This window comes from Ascaphus truei, chromosome 15, assembly GCF_040206685.1.
Source record: "Ascaphus truei isolate aAscTru1 chromosome 15, aAscTru1.hap1, whole genome shotgun sequence".
NCBI lineage: Eukaryota > Metazoa > Chordata > Amphibia > Anura > Ascaphidae > Ascaphus > Ascaphus truei.
Genome location: NC_134497.1, coordinates 4,809,959 through 4,829,191, shown reverse-complemented (window position 1 = coordinate 4,829,191; position 19,233 = coordinate 4,809,959). Strand labels below are relative to the sequence as shown.

Sequence of the window (19,233 nt, the reverse complement as noted above, 5' to 3'; positions counted from 1 at the left end):
TCAGATTCAGCATCATCGTAAGGGATCGTCATGAATTTCCCCTTAAATATCTACCATATATATGAGATTGGAAAATCAGCAATGACAAATTCCAAAAAGGTCATAGATAATTCTAAATCCGCACCCATTGAAATCCCCCTGCTGCAGTCATGCTTTAGAAAAAACAGGCAGTGATACGAGACAAAAAAAAAGGCATTAAGAGCAATAAAAACACTGACATGGCAAATCTTCGTTACACGTTTACTCATCATCATCATACATTAAAAACATAACACAGCAACAAAGTGTCGTGAGAGAAAATATTCACAGATGTGCCCACCCAAGACCCCTTATTTTACAGTACAGAATAATCATAAAAAGAGTTCGATTCTCGCGTCCCCTCCAGGAACGCCAAATGAAGAGACACCACACACGACAGAATGGACGGCTGCATTATTACATTGGAAAGCCATCTCCACCGCAAAGCAGTGTTTATGACCTCACAAGCGTGAGGCTGGGTCCCCGGTGCCTGCTGCAGCGCACGCTATGGCGGGCGCTGCAGGGACAAGAACCGCCCCTCAATGGGGCCGGGCCCACGACCTGCCTTCGCGTTGCGCGAGCAGATTTGTCTGAAGACAGGAAAACTGTGTTCAGGACTTGCGACGCAGCGCTGGCCACGCCCCCCGGCGGCCAATGAGGGCGAACCCGCTGGGTGACAGGGCCACGCCGCCACCACGCCCATCTTTCCCCCTGCAGCTCACCGCAGGTCGGGGATCACAGCTGCACGCGCCTCCAGCCTGGCAGGCGTGCGTGCAGCGCCGACACCGCGGCCTTAGTATAATTCAGGGGAGGCCAACTCCAGTCCTGAAGGGCCACCCAAAAGGTCACGTTTTCAGGATATGCCAGCTTCAGCACAGGTGGCTCTGACTGAGCCACCTGTGCTGAAGCAAGGACTCATTGAGCCACCTGGGCTGAAGCAGGGCCACCTGGGCTGAAGCAGGGATATCCTTAAAACCTGACCTGTTAGTGGCCCTTGATGACTAGAGCTGGCCACTCCTGGTTGAATGAAACCATTTCCCAGAGACATGGAATCCTCCCCACCGCGGATCTATAAATCCCTGCAGAGTACTGTATATAGATAGAGCTTTCTTCTCCTACACACAGCATGGGATTGTGGGATTGCTGCATTGTTCATGCTTTGTTACACTTTGATGTACAGGCTAAGGCGCTAACCTCCAGTTACCTGTACTCAAATAAAAATTTAAAAAAAGAGAGAAATATTATTTAGGGGGTAATTCCATACAGTCTGAAGAGGCTTTCGGTCAACAAATCCCCATTATTCTAATAAGGCTTTTTGGTCGAAAACCAGTCTGGACTGCCACCTGGGAGGATACGGAGTAAGGTTTTTAATGGAACATCCACACAAGAAGCCTTTCTGCTTGCTGTCCAAAGTCCTATTTCTAATGCTTTCTTGCTATGTACTGAACTGTTATACACAACAGGAGAAGAGCAGCAGCAGAACATCTTGCGGCTCGTTTGAAGTAAGCCGCAATAACTGGACATTCCCCGCCATGTTTTGCAAGCAGCCGCTGTAAGTTTGTGCATGGCCCTAACTGTCCTCTGTAACGGAAAAAACACAAGAAGAAGCAATTTCATGAGCCCGTCGAGACTGAAAACGTTGGTACTTCATATACTACTTAAACCCGGAGTGGCAAACTCCATTCCTCAAGGGAGAGCAGCAGGCCAGGTTCAGGATACCCCTGCTTCAGCGCAGGTGGCTCCGTCATAATGACCAAGCTCCTAATTGAGCCGCCTGTGCTGAAGCAGGGGTATCCTGAACCTGGCCTGTCCGTGACCGTTGAGGACTGGTGTTGGCCAACCTTGACTTAAACCCTGCGCAGCCAGCAATACGTGCGGCAAACCCTTCTGGTACTCAAGGGGTTAATGAAAAGATGCCGGGCAGCGACACGTGAACATCAGTTCCAGCGCCGTTGATAAATTGTCCCAAAACACGTCAAGCAAAAACGGCATGTACAGAAAAATGGATCCTCTTGCCGGAGGATCTTAAGAAAACAAGGCTTTTCCCGAATGTACACGTCACCGCGCAGGCGTCGGAGAAAGCAAGTAGCAGGTGGATTCCAAGATGAGGAGTCAGGTGGTGACGGATAGTCTCGTTCAAATAATGTCCTCTGTCGTACTTACAATCTTATACATTACATATATACACACACAACCTCCGGCACACCTTTCATGGAAAGTGTCACCAGCAGGAACAGGCTGACCACCACCCCCGGTTTCCCTTTGATACGATGCAGCCGGTTATCACGGCAAACATCTGGACAAAGTCACACGTCCATGTCACGGTAAAGCTTTACGTTCATGATCGTCAGCAGTGAAAAATGGGGAACCCCGGGAGAAAGTTTTTTAATCAACAGGTGATTCGGCATAACCCAATTACCAAACCCTTAGACCAGAGCCGCAAGCTGGCGCACGCCTTTACTCCCGTTCAAACGAATGAGCGCAGGCGGTCTAACTCTTTCCCCTCCATATATTGAAGCAGGGGGTCTCCCATTAATTTCAGCTCCGGGGACCCCCTGCTTCAGGAGATCTTACCGCCAAAAAGGGGGTGCTGGTATCTCTGCAGTGTAAAGCCCCCGCGTCACATGGGCCAATAGGAAGCCGCACCGGGTGACGTCACGGCTTCCTATTGGCCCGCAGGGCGCCGGAGCTTTGGAAATACGCCACAACGCGAGCGGCTCCCGGCACCTACTACAGGAGGTAAGTAACTACAGAAGCAGGGTGTCCCTGGGGCTGAAATGAATGGGGTTCAGCCCCGGACACCCCCTGCTTCAATCCTGTATAAAAAAAAACCAAAAAACTGGGTAAAGCGCATGGATTTCTTTGCTTAACCCTTTCACCTCATGATACAGCGATATATAAATCCTCTTTATATTACAGTATTCATTAATAAACTCGCAGCCTTTCGTATTGATGCATCCACATTTTAGCCACTTTTTTTTTTACACAGGAGGTGACCGGCTTAGGAAAGATGGCCGATCGCTCAATCCCAAACCCAGCGGCTTGAAAGAAAGAGGCCATTAAAAATAAAAAAAAATGGATGTGCGGTGAAACCCTACTCATCCTTCCAATGTTTTAAAACGTGAGGTTTTCACAGCTTGCACACTTAGCTGGAAGCGTACGCCAGGGAATCGCAAAGTGCTTTCATACGAGGCTGGCGTTATATCACGCCGCACGGATTCCAATGCTGCAGTGAAGAGGCCGCGAGGAGCCACCAGGCGGCCATTTTTAAGCCTCCCCAAAAGTATTTGACGGGTGATATTTCACCATATTAAAAACAAAAAACAATGAGATTAGCATAAATAAATAAAAAAGGACTGATTCAGGCACCTTTGCTGAAGCGGAGATATTCTTAAAAGCTGACCTGTTTGGGGGGGCGGGCGGCTTGGGGACTGAAATTGAGCACCCCCCCCCCCCGCGCCAATGCCTCAGCGCTGGTGGAAACACACTTAGAAGCAGCAACCCCCTCTCCCCCCTCTTTTACAAATAGATTTATGCACAACATTCAAACCAGGCTCCCCGGGGGATAATTTTAGGTATGGAGACCCCCGCCCCCCCTCAGGTCCTTGCTGTTTAGTTGCCAGTGTTCTTCATGGATATGCTGCGAACATCTGACGCAGGTTTGCAAACTGGGGTGGGGGCGCTTGGCGCTTACAGAGGCCCCGCGCGCTACTCCACAACATTTAAATTAAATGCCGGGGGGACCGTGTGAGGCCTCTGTACAGTCGCTTCCCTGCTCTCCGGCGGCTTATGGTGACGCGTCGCCATGGCAACGCGACATCAAATGACGCAGCGGGGTCACGTGATGTCAGAAACGCTGGAGAAAAGGTAAAGGGGGGAGGGGGGGAGAAGAGAGGAGTACATGAAAGTTTTCGCCCGCCTGGTCTGATTGATGACGTTGCCGCTTCCCATTGGCCGTCGGGTCCAAGGCCGGTTTGGTGGCCATTTTTAGTTCCCAAGTGGGAGAAAACCCCGGCAATTAAAAAGTTATAAGAATTTGCAAAAACTGGAGGTTAAGAATAGAGGGGTTCAGTTACCACGAACCCCCCTGGTTTAGAGTAAGAAAAACTAGTAATGAGGGATTGCTGCTATATAAGGACAGTTTGTTACGATATACAGCAGTCCAGTCACCTCGCCCCAAAACGCCGCCATATAAAGTGCTAGTGTTAGAAGTGATGTACTACAGGTGTATGAAGCCACTCCTGCTTCTTGGGGCTTAGAGTTTGTCAGCGGGGGAGAGAAGTCGATATATTTAAAATTACCTATGCTTTCTTCCCCCTCCCACACACAGAGAGAGAGAGAAGAGAGAGAAGAGAGAGAAGAGAGAAACTGTCTAATAAAGTCTCAGTCTGTTTTTGGTCCATATTGTGCTCTTTTGACCATAATGCGTCTGAAGTCATTTTTACATTTAGTGTTAACTGCAAAATAGAAGAACGAAAACAGGAGGGGCCTACTGCAGTCCTCAAGGGCCACCAACAGGCCAGGTATTCAAGATATCCCTGCTTAAGCACAGCCACTGATTGAGCCACCTGTGCTGAAGCAGGCACACCTGACCTGTTGGAGGGGGGCTTGAGTACTGGAGAATTCCCCCTGTTCTAAAACATGATAGCGTTGATTTGAATCTGTGTGCCTTTAACCCTGTCACTGCTGGGTGCACGCTAACAAAGCATTGCTGTGCTTGTTTCATATCGGGATTACGGTTTTCGACGTTGATTTTTCCAGTTCAGATTATTGAAATATCTGTATTTATCCATGATAGCGATGAGGGGGGAAATGGCCTCATTACCAATCATCGCTGCTGCGTTTTTTACGTTTCTGGACTCCTCTCGTGTCTTCCCTACCTGTGGCTGCTACAAGACGTGGGATTTAATAGGAAATCAAGCTTCATTTCCCCATTATTCGGCGCGCAAAGAGCAGTCGCCGCTGCTCGCCCCGTCACAACCGGAATCCTGAATTATAGATTGGTCCCTCAGGCAAGAAATGGGTTTACCTCACAAATGGTCTTGCAGATGCACCTCCCCATTATACGCAGGACAAAAAAAAATACATTCACAGCAAGTCTCCCCCCCCAAAAAAAAATAATTAAAAAATAAAATTAAAAAAACGAGTTATTTAGACTTTACACCGATCAGGACGACAATAAGGACGAGCACGAGGATAAATAAAATTAAAATGACCAGCATCTTGCGATTTTTCTTTTGATACTGTTCTGCCTGCAAAACAAGAGACGGGAAGAGATTGGTTGCATATCAGGGTAGGGTCGCCAGGCAGCATCACCAAAAATACTGGACACAATGGTGAAAGGTACGACACGCTCGAGACAGACACACACCTCTCACTGCTCCATGCTGTTTCCTCCTCGCCTTGGCTCCTGACAACTCCTCCTGATTGGCTGCTGCAACCAATCAGAATGGAGGAAGTTGCCCAGCCCCCTAGCAACAGCCCAGCTCTCTCCCTGCTCTGGAATATCCCGCGGCCTCCCAAGTCACTATGTCCAGAGAGGTAATACCGGTATACACATACACGCCCAGAGAGGTAATACCGGTATACACATACATGTACAGAGAGGTAATACCGGTATACACATACACGCACAGAGAGGTAATACAGGTATACACATACACGCCCAGAGAAGTAATACCAGTATACACACGCACGCCCAGAGAGGTAATACCGGTATACACACACGCGCGCAGAGAGGTAATACCGGTATACACACACGCGCGCAGAGAGGTAATACCGGTATACACACACGCGCGCAGAGAGGTAATACCGGTATACACATGCACGCCCAGAGAGGTAATACCGGTATACACATGCACGCCCAGAGAGGTAATACCGGTATACACGTACACGCGCAGAGAGGTAATACCGGTATACACATACACACCCAGAGAGGTAATACCGGTATACACATACACACCCAGAGTGGTAATACCGGTATACACATGCACGCCCAGAGAGGTAATACCGGTATACACATGCACGCCCAGAGAGGTAATACCGGTATACACGTACACGCGCAGAGAGGTAATACCGGTATACACAAACACTCCCAGAGAGGTAATACCGGTATACACATACACGCCCAGAGAGATAATACCGGTATATACATTCACGCCCAGAGAGGTAATACCGGTATACACATACACGCCCAGAGAGGTAATACCGATATACACATACACGCCCAGAGAGGTAATACCGGTATACACATACACGCCCAGAGAGGTAATACCGATATACACATACACGCCCAGAGAGGTAATACCGGTATACACATACACGCCCAGAGAGGTAATACCGGTATACACACACACCCAGAGAGGTAATACCGGTATACACATACACACCCAGAGAGGTAATACCGGCATACACATACACGCCCAGAGAGGTAATACCGGTATACACAAACGCCCAGAGAGGTAATACACATACATGCCCAGAGAGGTAATACACATACATGCCCAGAGAGGTAATACACATACATGCCCAGAGAGGTAATACACATACATGCTCAGAGAAGTAATACCGGTATACACATACACGCCCAGAGAGGTAATACTGTTAAACACATACATGTCTGGTATTACCTCTCATTTTTTACTAGACAGTGTTTAAATACAGGACAGTCCGGTTCAATACCGCAAACCGAGCAGCCCTATATCAGGGGCCAAGGCAAGGAATCTGCAGTATTATGGTGTTCAGCACCAAGCATCATTCCTGCAAACCCTCGTGGATTATTTCGGAAAGGGTGGGGGCAGCTCCAGTTACCCGCCACATTTCCTTTAAGAAATCTCTTCTGACGCCTTTCCTGCCCCTTTAGTTTTAAAATCTGAAGCTCCATTCAGGGGGTAAAAAGGATTTTCAAACATGAAGTGTCTGGGAGATTAAACCTGCAATGTGCTCGGGGGGGGGGGGGAAGGAGAAGGGGGGGTAGCTTTACCACAAATAAATATACCACGTGGTGAACACGTCTCAGGCAGGTCTGCAACCCTGCACTTCCCCATTATCCCTTAGCATACACGTCTTCCACTGCAGCCAGGGATTTGGGGTAATGGCATGCAAATGAGCGCACATGGAAACCTAGGATTTATGTGGGGGACTTAACACACAAAAAAACCCCATCATATATTTGGGGCGCCCCCATCTTTATTGACTCTCGGATAAGGACGGGGGTGTGGGGGGAGAAGGTGTGAGGGGGGAGGGATAAGAGGAAAAAAAAAACACGTGATTGACACACGCTCCCCCACTCAGCGGCTCCTAAGAAATTCGCTGGCCGACCACGTAGGATTGCACTTTTATTGTCGACTTACCTTTTGTAACTGTTTCAACCCTTCCTCTGTTTTGACGCAGGACTGTTCCACATTATAGTCAATTCTGTCCAAAACGGTACCCTTAAAAAATAAAAATAAAGTTACAATTACTTTCAAGAAAATTTACTGGAACTTTTCTGCAAATCAGCCGTGAACCGATCCTAGAAAAAGGACAAACCGTACTCGTAGGGGGGGGGCCGTAACGTGGGCGGGAAGCAGCCCGTTATTAAATGGAAGATGAAAGAGTGCGCATGATGGCGCGTCCTTTACCTGCTCTACCACCATGCCCGCCAGGTCTCGGAAGACCTCGTTCAGGTCCGAAATAGACTGAACAATCTGTCGGATCTCGCGCTCTCGTTCTTCCACCATCAGCGTGTTCTGCTGAACGAGGACGAGCTGGTCGTCGGTGAAACCCTGCAGGGGCGAGACAGAATCAGCGCTACAGCGTTTCCACTAATAAAACCAGAGGGGAAAAAACTCGCCCACAGTAAATGTATGGGGACCAAAGACTCAGAGCTCCGTCCTGTTTGTAAGCCCAGGTAGCCACGCACAGATGGCAATCTGAAGAGGACACGGTCCCGTATGTTTATTTGTATAGTGCCCACAGGTGTACTCTGCGCTTTACAAGAGGCGATACAGTACAGGGAATCATAGTACAAGAAGATGAGACAATAGGAAAGGAAATCCCTGCCCCGGAGAGCTTACACTCTAAGTGGTATGTTGGGAGAGTTACAGAGACAGCAGGTGAGGGAATAAGTGCAGTAGATGGCAGGGCCTGGCCTTGATGGTGGGTGGGTAAGTGCAGTAGATGTCAGTGCCTGGCCTTGATGGTGGGTGGGTAAGTGCAGTAGATGTCAGTGCCTGGCCTTGATGGTGGGTGGGTAAGTGCAGTCGATGTCAGTGCCTGGCCTTGACGGTGGTTGGGTAAGTGCAGTAGATGGCAGTGCCTGGCCTTGATGGTGGGTGGGTAAGTGCAGAAAATGGCGGTGCTTGGGGGAGCCATGAGCCAAAGTTAATGAAATGCTTAATTTAAGAGATGTTCGTGTTAGTCTTGAAGGTGGGAGAGAAGGTGCGCGAGTGTGCGCAGTGTGAGGGGGTCCCACAGGTAAGGGGCAGTGAGGGGAAAGGGTTCTGATTTGGCGAGGCTCTTTGTGGCAGGAGGTACCGGATTTCGGAGCGGCTGGCAGGTTCCGGAGGGGGCAGGGGTAACTGTAATTAGGGATTGTGCAGAATAACTTTCAGAATTTGCAGAAAAGCCGTATGAAAGTGATCATTAATGCGTCATCGTGCTCCGAAGCGCGGCGCAATGGGGGGGGGGGGGGGGGGAGACAGAATGCTGTAACTTGCAGAATCAGAATGACATGCCAAATAAGGACAAATGAGTGCAAACAGATACACGAGAAGGGCCCTTCAATCTGTGTCAACTAGAAATATTCATTTGCCATTTTTCAGGTCAGGGTTGTCAAACTCAATCCTCACCAACAGGCCAGGTTTTATGGATATCCTTGCTTCTGCACAGGTCAAGGGCCACCAACCTCAGTCTTCCACTGAGCCACCTGTGCTGAAGCTGGGATATCCAAAAAACTTGGCCTGTTGGTGGCCCTTGAGGACGGACTTTGACGCCACTGGTTTAGGTGCAATGCTTGAACACTATTTGAAGCACAGCGAGTCCTGGGAACCCTCCGAGATGAGTTTCCTTTTACACCCACTAAAAGGCCACCGATTAGAGACGTGACCTTTCGGGGTAGAGCAGCGTTTGCGCTGCAGTGAAGCAAACAAAGCGTTCATTACAACCCCCGGAATTCCCCGCTCCGAAGGCTGCTCGCAGAAATCAATGTGGCATTTCTCATGCTGATCCCGGCAGAAACTACTGCTCCGATGTTAAGTTTCATCCCTCCGCTGAAGCAGTGTGATTTCCGTTCCGTGTCTACAATCAGGCAGTCCCTCTCGGAAAAATGTTTCTCTTTGACCCCTTTCTTAGCAGAGCCCAGCGATAGCGCTGTGTGTGTAATGCGCGGCGGTGACACGCGCACAAAGTTCTTCCAACCACGTGGAACAACTCACCCGGTCGTAGAGAGTCGTGTCCTCGCCATCGTCCATGAGAGGAACCGACGTGTCAAAGAAGTGCTGCGATCTCTCCTCCCGGTTCTTCATCCCTGCGCGTCAGAGGCGTGTTAGCTTAGTGCTACAAAGCATCCTCACCTAGTGCAGTCATTGTGTTCATACGTGCTACACGCATTACTCCTGGTACATAGATAAATATATTATACTGTAATGGGCAGATAATCTTTATATTTCATATGATCAGCTGTATTAGTTCATCTATTGAACAATTATATTTATTTTGATATTCACTTTTATCTTTTAGTCTTGGGTGAGAAACCGCAATATGTCTAAAGCCGCGATTATAATGGAGGCGTGCGCGCGAAACAAACCAGGCTGAAGGCGATTGGGAGGCGTGGCTGTGATGTCACGTGAGCGGTTCACCCTCATTGGCTGAACCGCTCACATGACGCGGCTGCAAAAACAATTTCAGTTGTCTCCTCTTATCTGTCGCTCCGTAGCGCGCCTTCATTGGTCTGCACTAATTTGTTCCGGTGGCGAGCGGCGTCGCACGCACACGCGCCGCCACTATAATCGCGGCCTAAGAACAGCTGGTACTGAAGCTTATCAGGCAGGAAGTATATAGCTTCAGGGAAACGGTAACCACAATAAGAAAAAAACATGGCACGTTAGATGCATGTTTAGTGCTAAAGGTCACTACGTTCTCTGGCAGAAGCCGGCAAATATTCGCCAGAATGTAGAAATATATTGCTGGATTTGAGCAAAAGTTTGCCTGTTACAGTATAGGCAATATGGATGTATTGCCAGATTGCAGCAAACAAGCAAACTATGACGTAGATCGACAGTATATAAGTATTGTCCGTTCTGTGTGTCTCTGTCTCTGTCTCTGTCTCTCTCTCTGTCTCTCTCTCTGTCTCTCTCTCTGTCTCTCTCTCTGTGTCTCTCTCTCTGTGTCTCTCTCTCTGTGTCTCTCTCTCTGTGTCTCTCTCTCTGTCTCTCTCTCTGTCTCTCTCTCTCTGTGTCTCTCTCTCTGTGTCTCTCTCTCTGTGTCTCTCTCTCTGTCTCTCTCTCTCTGTCTCTCTCTCGAGACAGAGAGAGAGAGAGAGAGAGAGACCTTTTATGCATCCAATTCATTTTCAGCATCCACCTTGTCTTAATGTCCCACTTCCTCCCAACTGCCACTGTAACCCGATATCCCTCTTACTCGCACTGTATATAATATTCTGTGTTTCTCTCCATCCTTTGTTATCTGCTACAGTACATTCCATGAAAACACCTTCAAGCAGCAACCGCCCCTATATTCAGCTCTGGGGACCCCACTGGTCTCTGACTTACTTACCAGTGAAGCTGCCGGTATTACTTCCTGGTTTGTACAGGGTGGGGGGGAAAGAGATTTAAATGTCTGTCCAATAGGAAGCTGCAACCCACGATGTTGTGACTTCCTATTGGCCCAAGATCTGGTAGCCATTTTGTTTCCCCTGGCGAGAAATTGAAACCAGGTAACTTTAGCAGTAAACATGTCGAAACCAGGGGGGGGGGGGCGACACCCCAGAACGGAGAGCGAGGTTCAACTCCGGGGGACCCCTGGATTCTCACATGTAAAAATAACACACGGGGATTGCGGGTTTAAGTATATCTCACAGCAGCGTCTTAAATCTGAACGGGTGCGCTATTTAACGAAGGGAAAAGCTATTAGTTAAAGAACGACTTATTAAATGGCTTTTCTAACGTAGCAGACCGATCGGCGCACGCTCCTAACAAAAGAAAACAAACACAGAAGCGTGTCTGAGTAGTCCTCCAATTGCCTGTGTACTTCCTTCCCAGCTCACGCTCCACTCGAGCGAGCAGGTAGAAACAGCTCAAAGCTCAGTGGGAGAACTGGGACTGGTACAGCCAAGCGTCTGGACTTCAACTTGCACTGTGTGAACTCCGCAACGCGTTTCACACTATTCAGTGCTTCATCAGGCTGTGTTATTATACCCTATGTGTAATATATTTATCTTAAGCCTTGGGGCGCTTCTGTGTTTATTTTCTACTATCTTCTGACGTCGGAGTCTTCCTACGAAAGTTATCGGTGGAGGAGGGGCGCCTACACATCACAGCAGCAGCAAGAGGGGAGAGCTGATCTACTTCAAGATCCCTTTTAGGAAGCATGAGCGCGGTTTGATCTTCCCATCCATGGTAACTCTCCTAACAAACCTCATTTATTTAAATAGCAAATCTGCCTTCAAAGTTTCAGGCTGCACTTTATTTTTATACCTAGTACATTTAGCGTGGGAGGAAAATGTCAGGCCCAAGAGGTCCGTGTCCTGAAAAAGGTGCAAAACCGGGCCGGTTCTGGGACCTCCTGCACGAGGGGCAAAGGCTTTAACTACTGGCGCCCGCCTGCGGCCCCTTCCAGCCCGAGGCGCTTACGTTTGAGATACCCAGACTGCGTGTGCCTGAAGGTAATGGAGAGGTCCTGCAGGGACTGCGCCAGCGAACACACCACGTTTCTCAGGACGCGCTCCTCTTGCTCCGTGCAGCCGCGTGACCGGCTCTGCAAGGCTTGCACCGCTCGCTGGCACCGGTGGAACATCTGGAGAGAAACGGATTCCCGGTGAGCACGGCGACTGCGTCGTTATTTCTCTCTATACTCTTCCAGGGGGTAACAAGAATCCTTTTACGTGGCTTCCTAAAAGCTTTAACAACGCCCCCGCCAAATGCACATTACAAACCCTTCCTCCATCGCTTAGGGCACCTTACAGCAGCACTACAGGTTGCATTGTATACATACATGAAGCAGGGGGGCTACGGAGCTGAACCCAGTTAATTGCAGCTCCGGGGACCCCCGGCTTCCAGAGATACTTACCTGCGTAGGGGGCGCCGGTATCTGCAGTCAGGGAACTGTGTGCCTAACGAAATGGCTGCATTTAAATGTCCCGCGGACCGATAGGAAGCCGTGACGTCTTCCCGTGACGTCTTCCCGTGTGGCTTCCGATTGGCCCACGTGATATGAGGCTTTAAACAGCAGATATACCGGGGCCCCCTGCGGAGGTATCTCTGGACGCAGGGGGTCCCCAGAGCTGAAATTAATGGGGTTCAGCTCCAGAGACCCCCTGCTTCAATCCCATATAAAAATAAATAAAACAAAGCAAGCAATGCCACCTGCAGCCCTGCTGTAAGTAATGAGTATAACGGGAGTAAGGCCGGATAGTGTTTGCGTGCTACAAAGCACCGACTGGACACATCTATACCCACGCATTGTATACGTACAGGAGCACGGGCGGCCAACACCAGCCCTCAAGGGCCACCAACAGGGCAGGTTTAAGGATCTCAGCCTCAGCACAGGTGTCTCAATCAAAGACTTCATCCCCTGTGCTGAAGCAGGGATATCCCGAAATCCTAACCTGTTGGTGGTCCTTGAGACTGTAATTGGCCGCCCCTGTACTCGATGTTTGAAACCGGTCGACATGTCCCAGAATGCAGCGGTGAGACCGCGAGCCGGCGCTCTCCTCGTTACCTGTGTGATCTCCTGTGTGGTTATTTCGATAGCGTGCTCCTCCTCTGTGCTGTCGTCCAGGGTGGGCCGGTTTAAGTGCTTATCGTGCAGGCTGGCCAACTCCTTCATCTTCTGTTTGATCCGCGTCACATCGTACTGGATCTAGAAATAAAATATTAGACGCAATTAAGAATCAAACTAGAACAATGAGGCTTAGCTACAGCTTCTTACAATAGCCAGCTTGCTTTGTAACTAGGAGTAGCAGATGTGTTCCTACACTAGACCTTAGTGCAGCCACCTCTGGGGTGGAAGTAGGTCTGGATCTCTGGACTGCATAATCTTGTGCAATGGCTGAGGATATTTATTTAGAACAGATCGGATCTATTCCACATAAATATCTTCATCGTTGACACGAGACCACGAGAGTGCCACTTGTCTGTGTCCACGATTATACTTCCACAAACAGGGACAGGACCCGTGGCAGAATTTAGACTTCTGGAATTGTGAGCGTCTCTCTCCGTCTCCGAGCTGAAAATGAGCAGAGCAGTACGATCGCGCGACTGCAGGTTGGCAAACTGAGGCGCATTGAGACCAAGTGATCTGCTCAACGTCACCTGAACACCGACATCTGTGGATCCAAGCACAGCCTGATAATCCCTATCCCCCCCCCCCCACCTAACCATCCCAACGCAGCGATAACACTAATCTCTGATGGATGATGTGCGGTTGTCTTTCCCCCCTACCATGGACATCAGCCAACTCAGAAGATCGATGTGTGGTATAAATTGCAAAACTCTGGCTTTTATAAAAAAAGATCAAATAGCAGTTTCTTGATAAACACGCAGGACTGAAATGGCATCAACGGTTTCCCCCTGTGGGCGTTTAAAACCCAAGTTTTAACCATTTAGCGCCAGAGATGCTAGTTATGCATTGCGTGTTATCTTACACCTGCATGGGTTAGGGGTGGGGGTTTTTTAATAGGGGAACACATGCAACGTGTTTACAGTTGCCAATTTCCAGATAAGTCGCCTCTTACTTCCTCCACCCCATCCACCCATTTCGGGGGCAGGCGCTTTGTCACGCCGATGGCTGCTTCAGGATCCAAGCTAAGGCCGGACACCAGAGCCATGCGGTCATCTTCCATCTGAAAAGATATAAACCACACTGCAAAATCAGCAAATGAAACACCACGTATAAAACAGCCCCACCAATGGGAAACGTTTCCGAACAGAACGCAACATCAACACACAAAATAATAAACGCTCGCCCAGGTTCACAAACCATCACTTTCTGCGCTCAATAAAGTCTTTTCATTTGGGTCCCAAAGAAGAGCCTAATGTTGGTATGGAGTGAAAGAATTCTACATAGGAGATTATATATAGGATATACATATAGCCCCTTGAAGATCATTGGGGAGCCTTCACCAAGCAGTGGATTGACAAGGGCTGAAGATGATGAGATCTCTTATCTTCACCCAGTGTCTCCCCACTGCTGGATGAAGCCTCCCCAGTGATCTCCCAGGCCCTGCGGTTACAGCCTCTCTTCTCCACGTCGCTCCCACACATTCCCTCATCCCATCCTCTCCAGCCCGTGTCTCCCCACTGCTGGCTGAAGCCTCCCCAGTGATCTCCCAGGTCCTGCGGTTACAGCCTCTCTTCTCCACGTCGCTCCCACACATTCCCTCATCCCATCCTCTCCAGCCCGTGTCTCCCCACTGCTGGCTGAAGCCTCCCCAGTGATCTCCCAGGTCCTGCGGTCACAGCCTCTCTTCTCCACGTCGCTCCCACACATTCCCTCATCCCATCCTCCCCAGCCCGTGTCTCCCCACTGCTGGATGAAGCCTCCCCAGTGATCTCCCAGGTCGTGCGGTTACAGCCTCTCTTCTCCACGTCGCTCCCACACATTTGCTAATTATGTTGGCGTGCCTATTTATTCTATTGATACGATTTGTTGACTGGGCAACAAGCGCCCAATGGATAAAATGGCACAAGTAGGGAGTTGTAGCTATGGGTTGGTGCACATATCCCTGACAATGGGTCTGCTTTCACGGTGACGAGAAGCTTGACAGACTTGCAGAGCAAACACCCCTCAGGCCCTGCCCATCTTTTTCCACTGCGTGACCTTCTGACAACTCTGCCAGGTGTAACGCACAAAAGGCAACCGCCATCAATTATACATTCGCCCTCACCCAGAAGAGCTTGGAAAGAATTTAGCAAGCGGTGCATGGAAGATGAATGCAAAACACATGGGCAATCCTTCTGATCAATTCACATAGCTCATGTTAAATCATACCCATATTAAAACCAGAACACAGAGGTCGTGGAAGGTCAAATATAAAGCCCAGACTTATCTCAGACTAATGAAATATTGCACAGGATTTTCCCCCCATTAAACCCCCCCCCCCCCACAAAAGACACACACAAAGGCGAGATTGGAGCACTCTTAAACCATATAGGAATGTAAATGATACCTCCTTGCAGCCTGTGAACATTTATTAATCCGGGGAATAATAGCATACTGGGAGAGGGTCGTCATGGGTGGCACACCCTGCTTTGAACTGGTTCATTGATTTAAACCAAAGTGAAATGAAACCAAAACACAACGATAGAAAATAAAAGCAAATACAAAGAATGACTCCGGAAACTGTCATGGGACGGATGGGAAAATATGAGATTAAATAGGAGTGCAACTCTACCTCATCCAGTTCCTGGAGTGTGGGTTCCAGCAGATCCCAGCCAGTGGGGGAGAGCAAAGTGTGAGAGAGGTGGAGAGTGCGAGAGGAAGAGAAACAGACAGAGCAAATTCAGGTCAGAAAAACCAGCATTAAATCACGTTTATCTCATCAAACCATGATCCTTAAAGATTGATAGGAACAAAGGACTGACCCAAACAGATAGATCCGACAGTTGCTGGACATTTTGCTAGACCCATTTGATGATTTACTTACAATATTAGAAAGGAAATTAAAAAAGCACCAGTTCCTCAAAATCTATTACAAATGTTACAAAAATGTTTACTTTCCGCAATGTTAAACGGCAATCCAAGCGGACGGTTTTATTTTTTATTATAGGATTGAAGCAGGGGGTCTCCAGAGCTGAACCCCTCTAACAGGGACCCTCTTCTGTACCCCGCTCCAGGGACCCCCTTCTTCCAGAGATACTTACCATCTGTAAAGGGCGCCGGTAGCCGCCCCGCTTGGCTAGCAGGGTTCACGTAATGGCGAAGTTTAAAAGCTCCCGCGCCCCGCGGGCCAATAAAAAGCTGTGACGTCATTCGGTGAGGTTTCACGTTGGCCCAGGTGACGCGGGAGCTTTAAACTTTGCTTGGATTTCGGCGCCTCCTTTGGAGGTGGGTATCTCGGGAAGAATAGGGGGTTCCGGAGCTGAGATTAATGAGGTGCAGCTCCGGAGACCCCCAGCTACAATACTATGCTAAAAATAAAAAAGACAGACACGCTGTGATGAAGTAGCGATATCCTGAAAACCTGACCTGTTGGTGGCTCTTGAGGACTGGAGTTGGCCTCTCCTGAGCTAGCATCTGATGTTACCAGTGCTCTGGGGAGAGCTTCCATTTTAACGTCCCGGGCACTTAATACTGCAAACCCTTACATCTCCTCAACAAACCATCAGATTTTAACAAGAAAAACACTGTGGGACAGAATGTGTGTGCGGACGGCATAGCTCCCAGCTTAGATTTGAATATTTACCTAGGTTTATAAATTCAACGTACGCAGAAGTCGCCACTACTCTTAAGAGACCAATCCTACCTTGTCCTAGTCAATAGAACGTCCTCAGAGTGGTCATGTTATCGAAGTTCTAGGGTGGCTAGGTTTTCAAGGTGAGTATCTACACCAGGCCTGCACAACTCCAGTCCTCGAGGGCCGCAAACAGGCCAGGTTTTCAGGATTTCCCTACTTCAGCACAGCTGGTTCAATTACTGAGCCACTAATTGAGCCAGCTGTGCTGAATTAGGGATAACCTGAAAACCTGGCCTGTTTGCGGCCCTCGAGGACTGGAGTTGTGCAGGCCTGGTCTCCACCAAGATGCTACACTACTTCCTTAACAAACCTGTACCTATCTCCGCACGCACAGCGTCACAGGCGGAGATATGGAGACCATGAAACACACAAATATAAGTGGTTTGAATTTCCAACGCCTGTAATATGCTCTGCACACGTTTAACACTGGGCTCACGTGTTCATGGCGTATTGGGAAGTCCTAATGATGTAAAACCATTTCCCTGGAGTTTCACGATCTTCTCCAACAATCTATATATTATTGTACATTATGGATTTTTACTCCGCCGGGTTTAAAGGTTTGGATAATCACTACTGGGCCCAACATTAAACACACGCAAAACAAATCCCACTACTGATCCCAATTAAATGGGATATTATTCCTTGTACATACACATGAAGACAAGGTGAGGTAATTGTCCACCTAAACATCAAACCTAATGGATTTATCATACATAATTACATGTAGTTCGATATCAAAAATGCCATAAATGCCTCAGTTTGTAGTCATCAAGCTGAAAGCTTCTACAAAAGGACACAAGGTGGAATAATGAGCTTATTCTGACAAGGTTACCAGCAACAACCCAACAATGGGTGATGGACACGAGCCTCGAGCAGCTCTTCAATAAGCCAAGATCAGAATGGACACGTATAGATTTTCTTTAAGGAACATCTTTATTTACTTTAACTCACTACACGCATGGTTTACACAGTATGGGGGGGGGGGGAGTATGTTATTTAAACACACTTTTACCACAACAAAGCGTGCAGACGGCCGCTCATTGAGTGACAACCCCTCTTTTTAGGGCGCTTTCATGATCACACTGTGATACCCCGACATGTTAACCCCTCGGCTGTAGGAAGGGCCGTGGAAAACATTGCTCGAAAATGCAGTTCAGGCTCATCCAACAGCAGGGGGATTCTGGGGGATTCACTGAAACATTCGGCTCGCAACTCATTGGAATTACATTAGTACAGAGGGTGGTCCTGAGAGCTTGCACTCTTTTTAGAGTCAGCCATTAAATGTCACTTTGACCTTGCTTTTGTTCTTTACACACCAGCTATACACACGATGGGACCTTTTTCAAGACACACACACACACACACAGTCCTTCCATGTCCGGCTCACAGACTCACTGCAGCCCAGGTATATGTACGTATGACTGCGCGCACACACACAAAGTGACAGTGACACGCACAGTGACACACACACACAGTGATAGTGACACACACACACAGTGACAGTGACACACACACACAGTGACAGTGACAGTGACACACACACACACACACACACACACACACACACACACACACACACACACACACACAAAGTGTGTACAGTGACACACACACACACAGTGACATACACACACACAGTGACAGTGACACACACAGTGACACACACACACACACAGTGACACACACACAGTGACACACACACACAGTGACAGTGACACACACACACACACAGTGACAGTGACACACACAGTGACAGTGACACACACACACAGTGACAGTGACACACACACACAGTGACAGTGACACACACACACAGTGACAGTGACACACACACACAGTGACAGTGACACACACACAGTGACAGTGACACACACACAGTGACAGTGACACACACAGTGACACACACAGGCAGACACAGTGACCGACAGTGACACACACACACACACACAGTGACAGTGACACACACACACACACACACACACACACACACACAATGCCCGGCCGCAGACTCACCGCAGCCCGGCTCCGGGGCCTCCCGCCGCGGTAATTACTCACTTGCTCCGCCAGCACGTGCCGGGTTTGGGCGGCATTGTTCCGCAACAGCAAAAAGGCCTCGGTCAGGCGGCGGGTCGCCATGTTCCTGCCCGCGACCCCCTTACCCTGCCCGGCAGCCTCTCACTCACACACCGCGGGCTCTCACCGGCCCCCCGGGCCCGCCTGCCACTTCCGCCAGGGCCCGCCTGCCACTTCCGCCAGGAGTGGGCACAGCTTCAGGTGCACCACCAAACCATGCCCGGGCGGAAACGGCTGCCAGGAATCAAACGTTCCGTGTACGTCTGCTGTTAATCGGCAGCCTTAGACGAAGTGAGCCTCACTCATTGGAAGATAGCCCCACTCATATTCACTCAGTCTCACTCATTGGAAGATAGCCTCGCTCATTGGAAGACAGCCCCACTCGTATTCACTCAGTCTTACTCATTGGAAGACTGCCCACTCATATTCACTCAGTCTCACTCATTGGAAGATAGCCTCGCTCATTGGAAGACAGCCCCACTCATTGA

The 19,233-nt window shown here is 49.1% G+C and overlaps 1 protein-coding gene across 2 annotated transcripts; it reads right to left on the bottom strand.

Annotated features, from left to right (window-relative positions):
* Positions 1–226: 226 nt before the first annotated feature.
* On the bottom strand, positions 227–18,934 carry STX16 (syntaxin 16). Of its 2 annotated transcripts, none has more exons than XM_075571335.1 (8): positions 18,686–18,934; positions 13,952–14,059; positions 12,937–13,077; positions 11,850–12,012; positions 9,435–9,526; positions 7,641–7,784; positions 7,371–7,451; positions 227–5,270 (listed from the first exon to the last, which is right to left on the bottom strand). In XM_075571335.1, exons 1-8 carry the CDS (start codon positions 18,806–18,808, stop codon positions 5,166–5,168), a joined length of 957 nt encoding a protein of 318 aa, XP_075427450.1. In that variant the 5' UTR covers positions 18,809–18,934; the 3' UTR covers positions 227–5,165. The 2 variants fall into 2 exon arrangements, with proteins under 2 accessions (XP_075427450.1, XP_075427451.1); XM_075571336.1 differs by having other exon boundaries at positions 18,728–18,934.
* Between the last annotated feature and the right edge of the window lie 299 nt (positions 18,935–19,233).

What these genes read in the sequence shown, in the direction of transcription:
- STX16 (XM_075571335.1), bottom strand. Translation starts at nt 18,808, where the DNA reads ATGGCGACCCGCCGCCTGACCGAGGCCTTTTTGCTGTTGCGGAACAAT. An exon ending in ACACGACTCTCTACGACCGG is followed by an intron (nt 7,785 to 9,434) that starts GTGAGTTGTTCC and finishes TCGCCCCTGCAG; the next exon opens with GGTTTCACCGACGACCAGCT. An exon ending in GGTTGAAACAGTTACAAAAG is followed by an intron (nt 5,271 to 7,370) that starts GTAAGTCGACAA and finishes CTTGTTTTGCAG; the next exon opens with GCAGAACAGTATCAAAAGAA.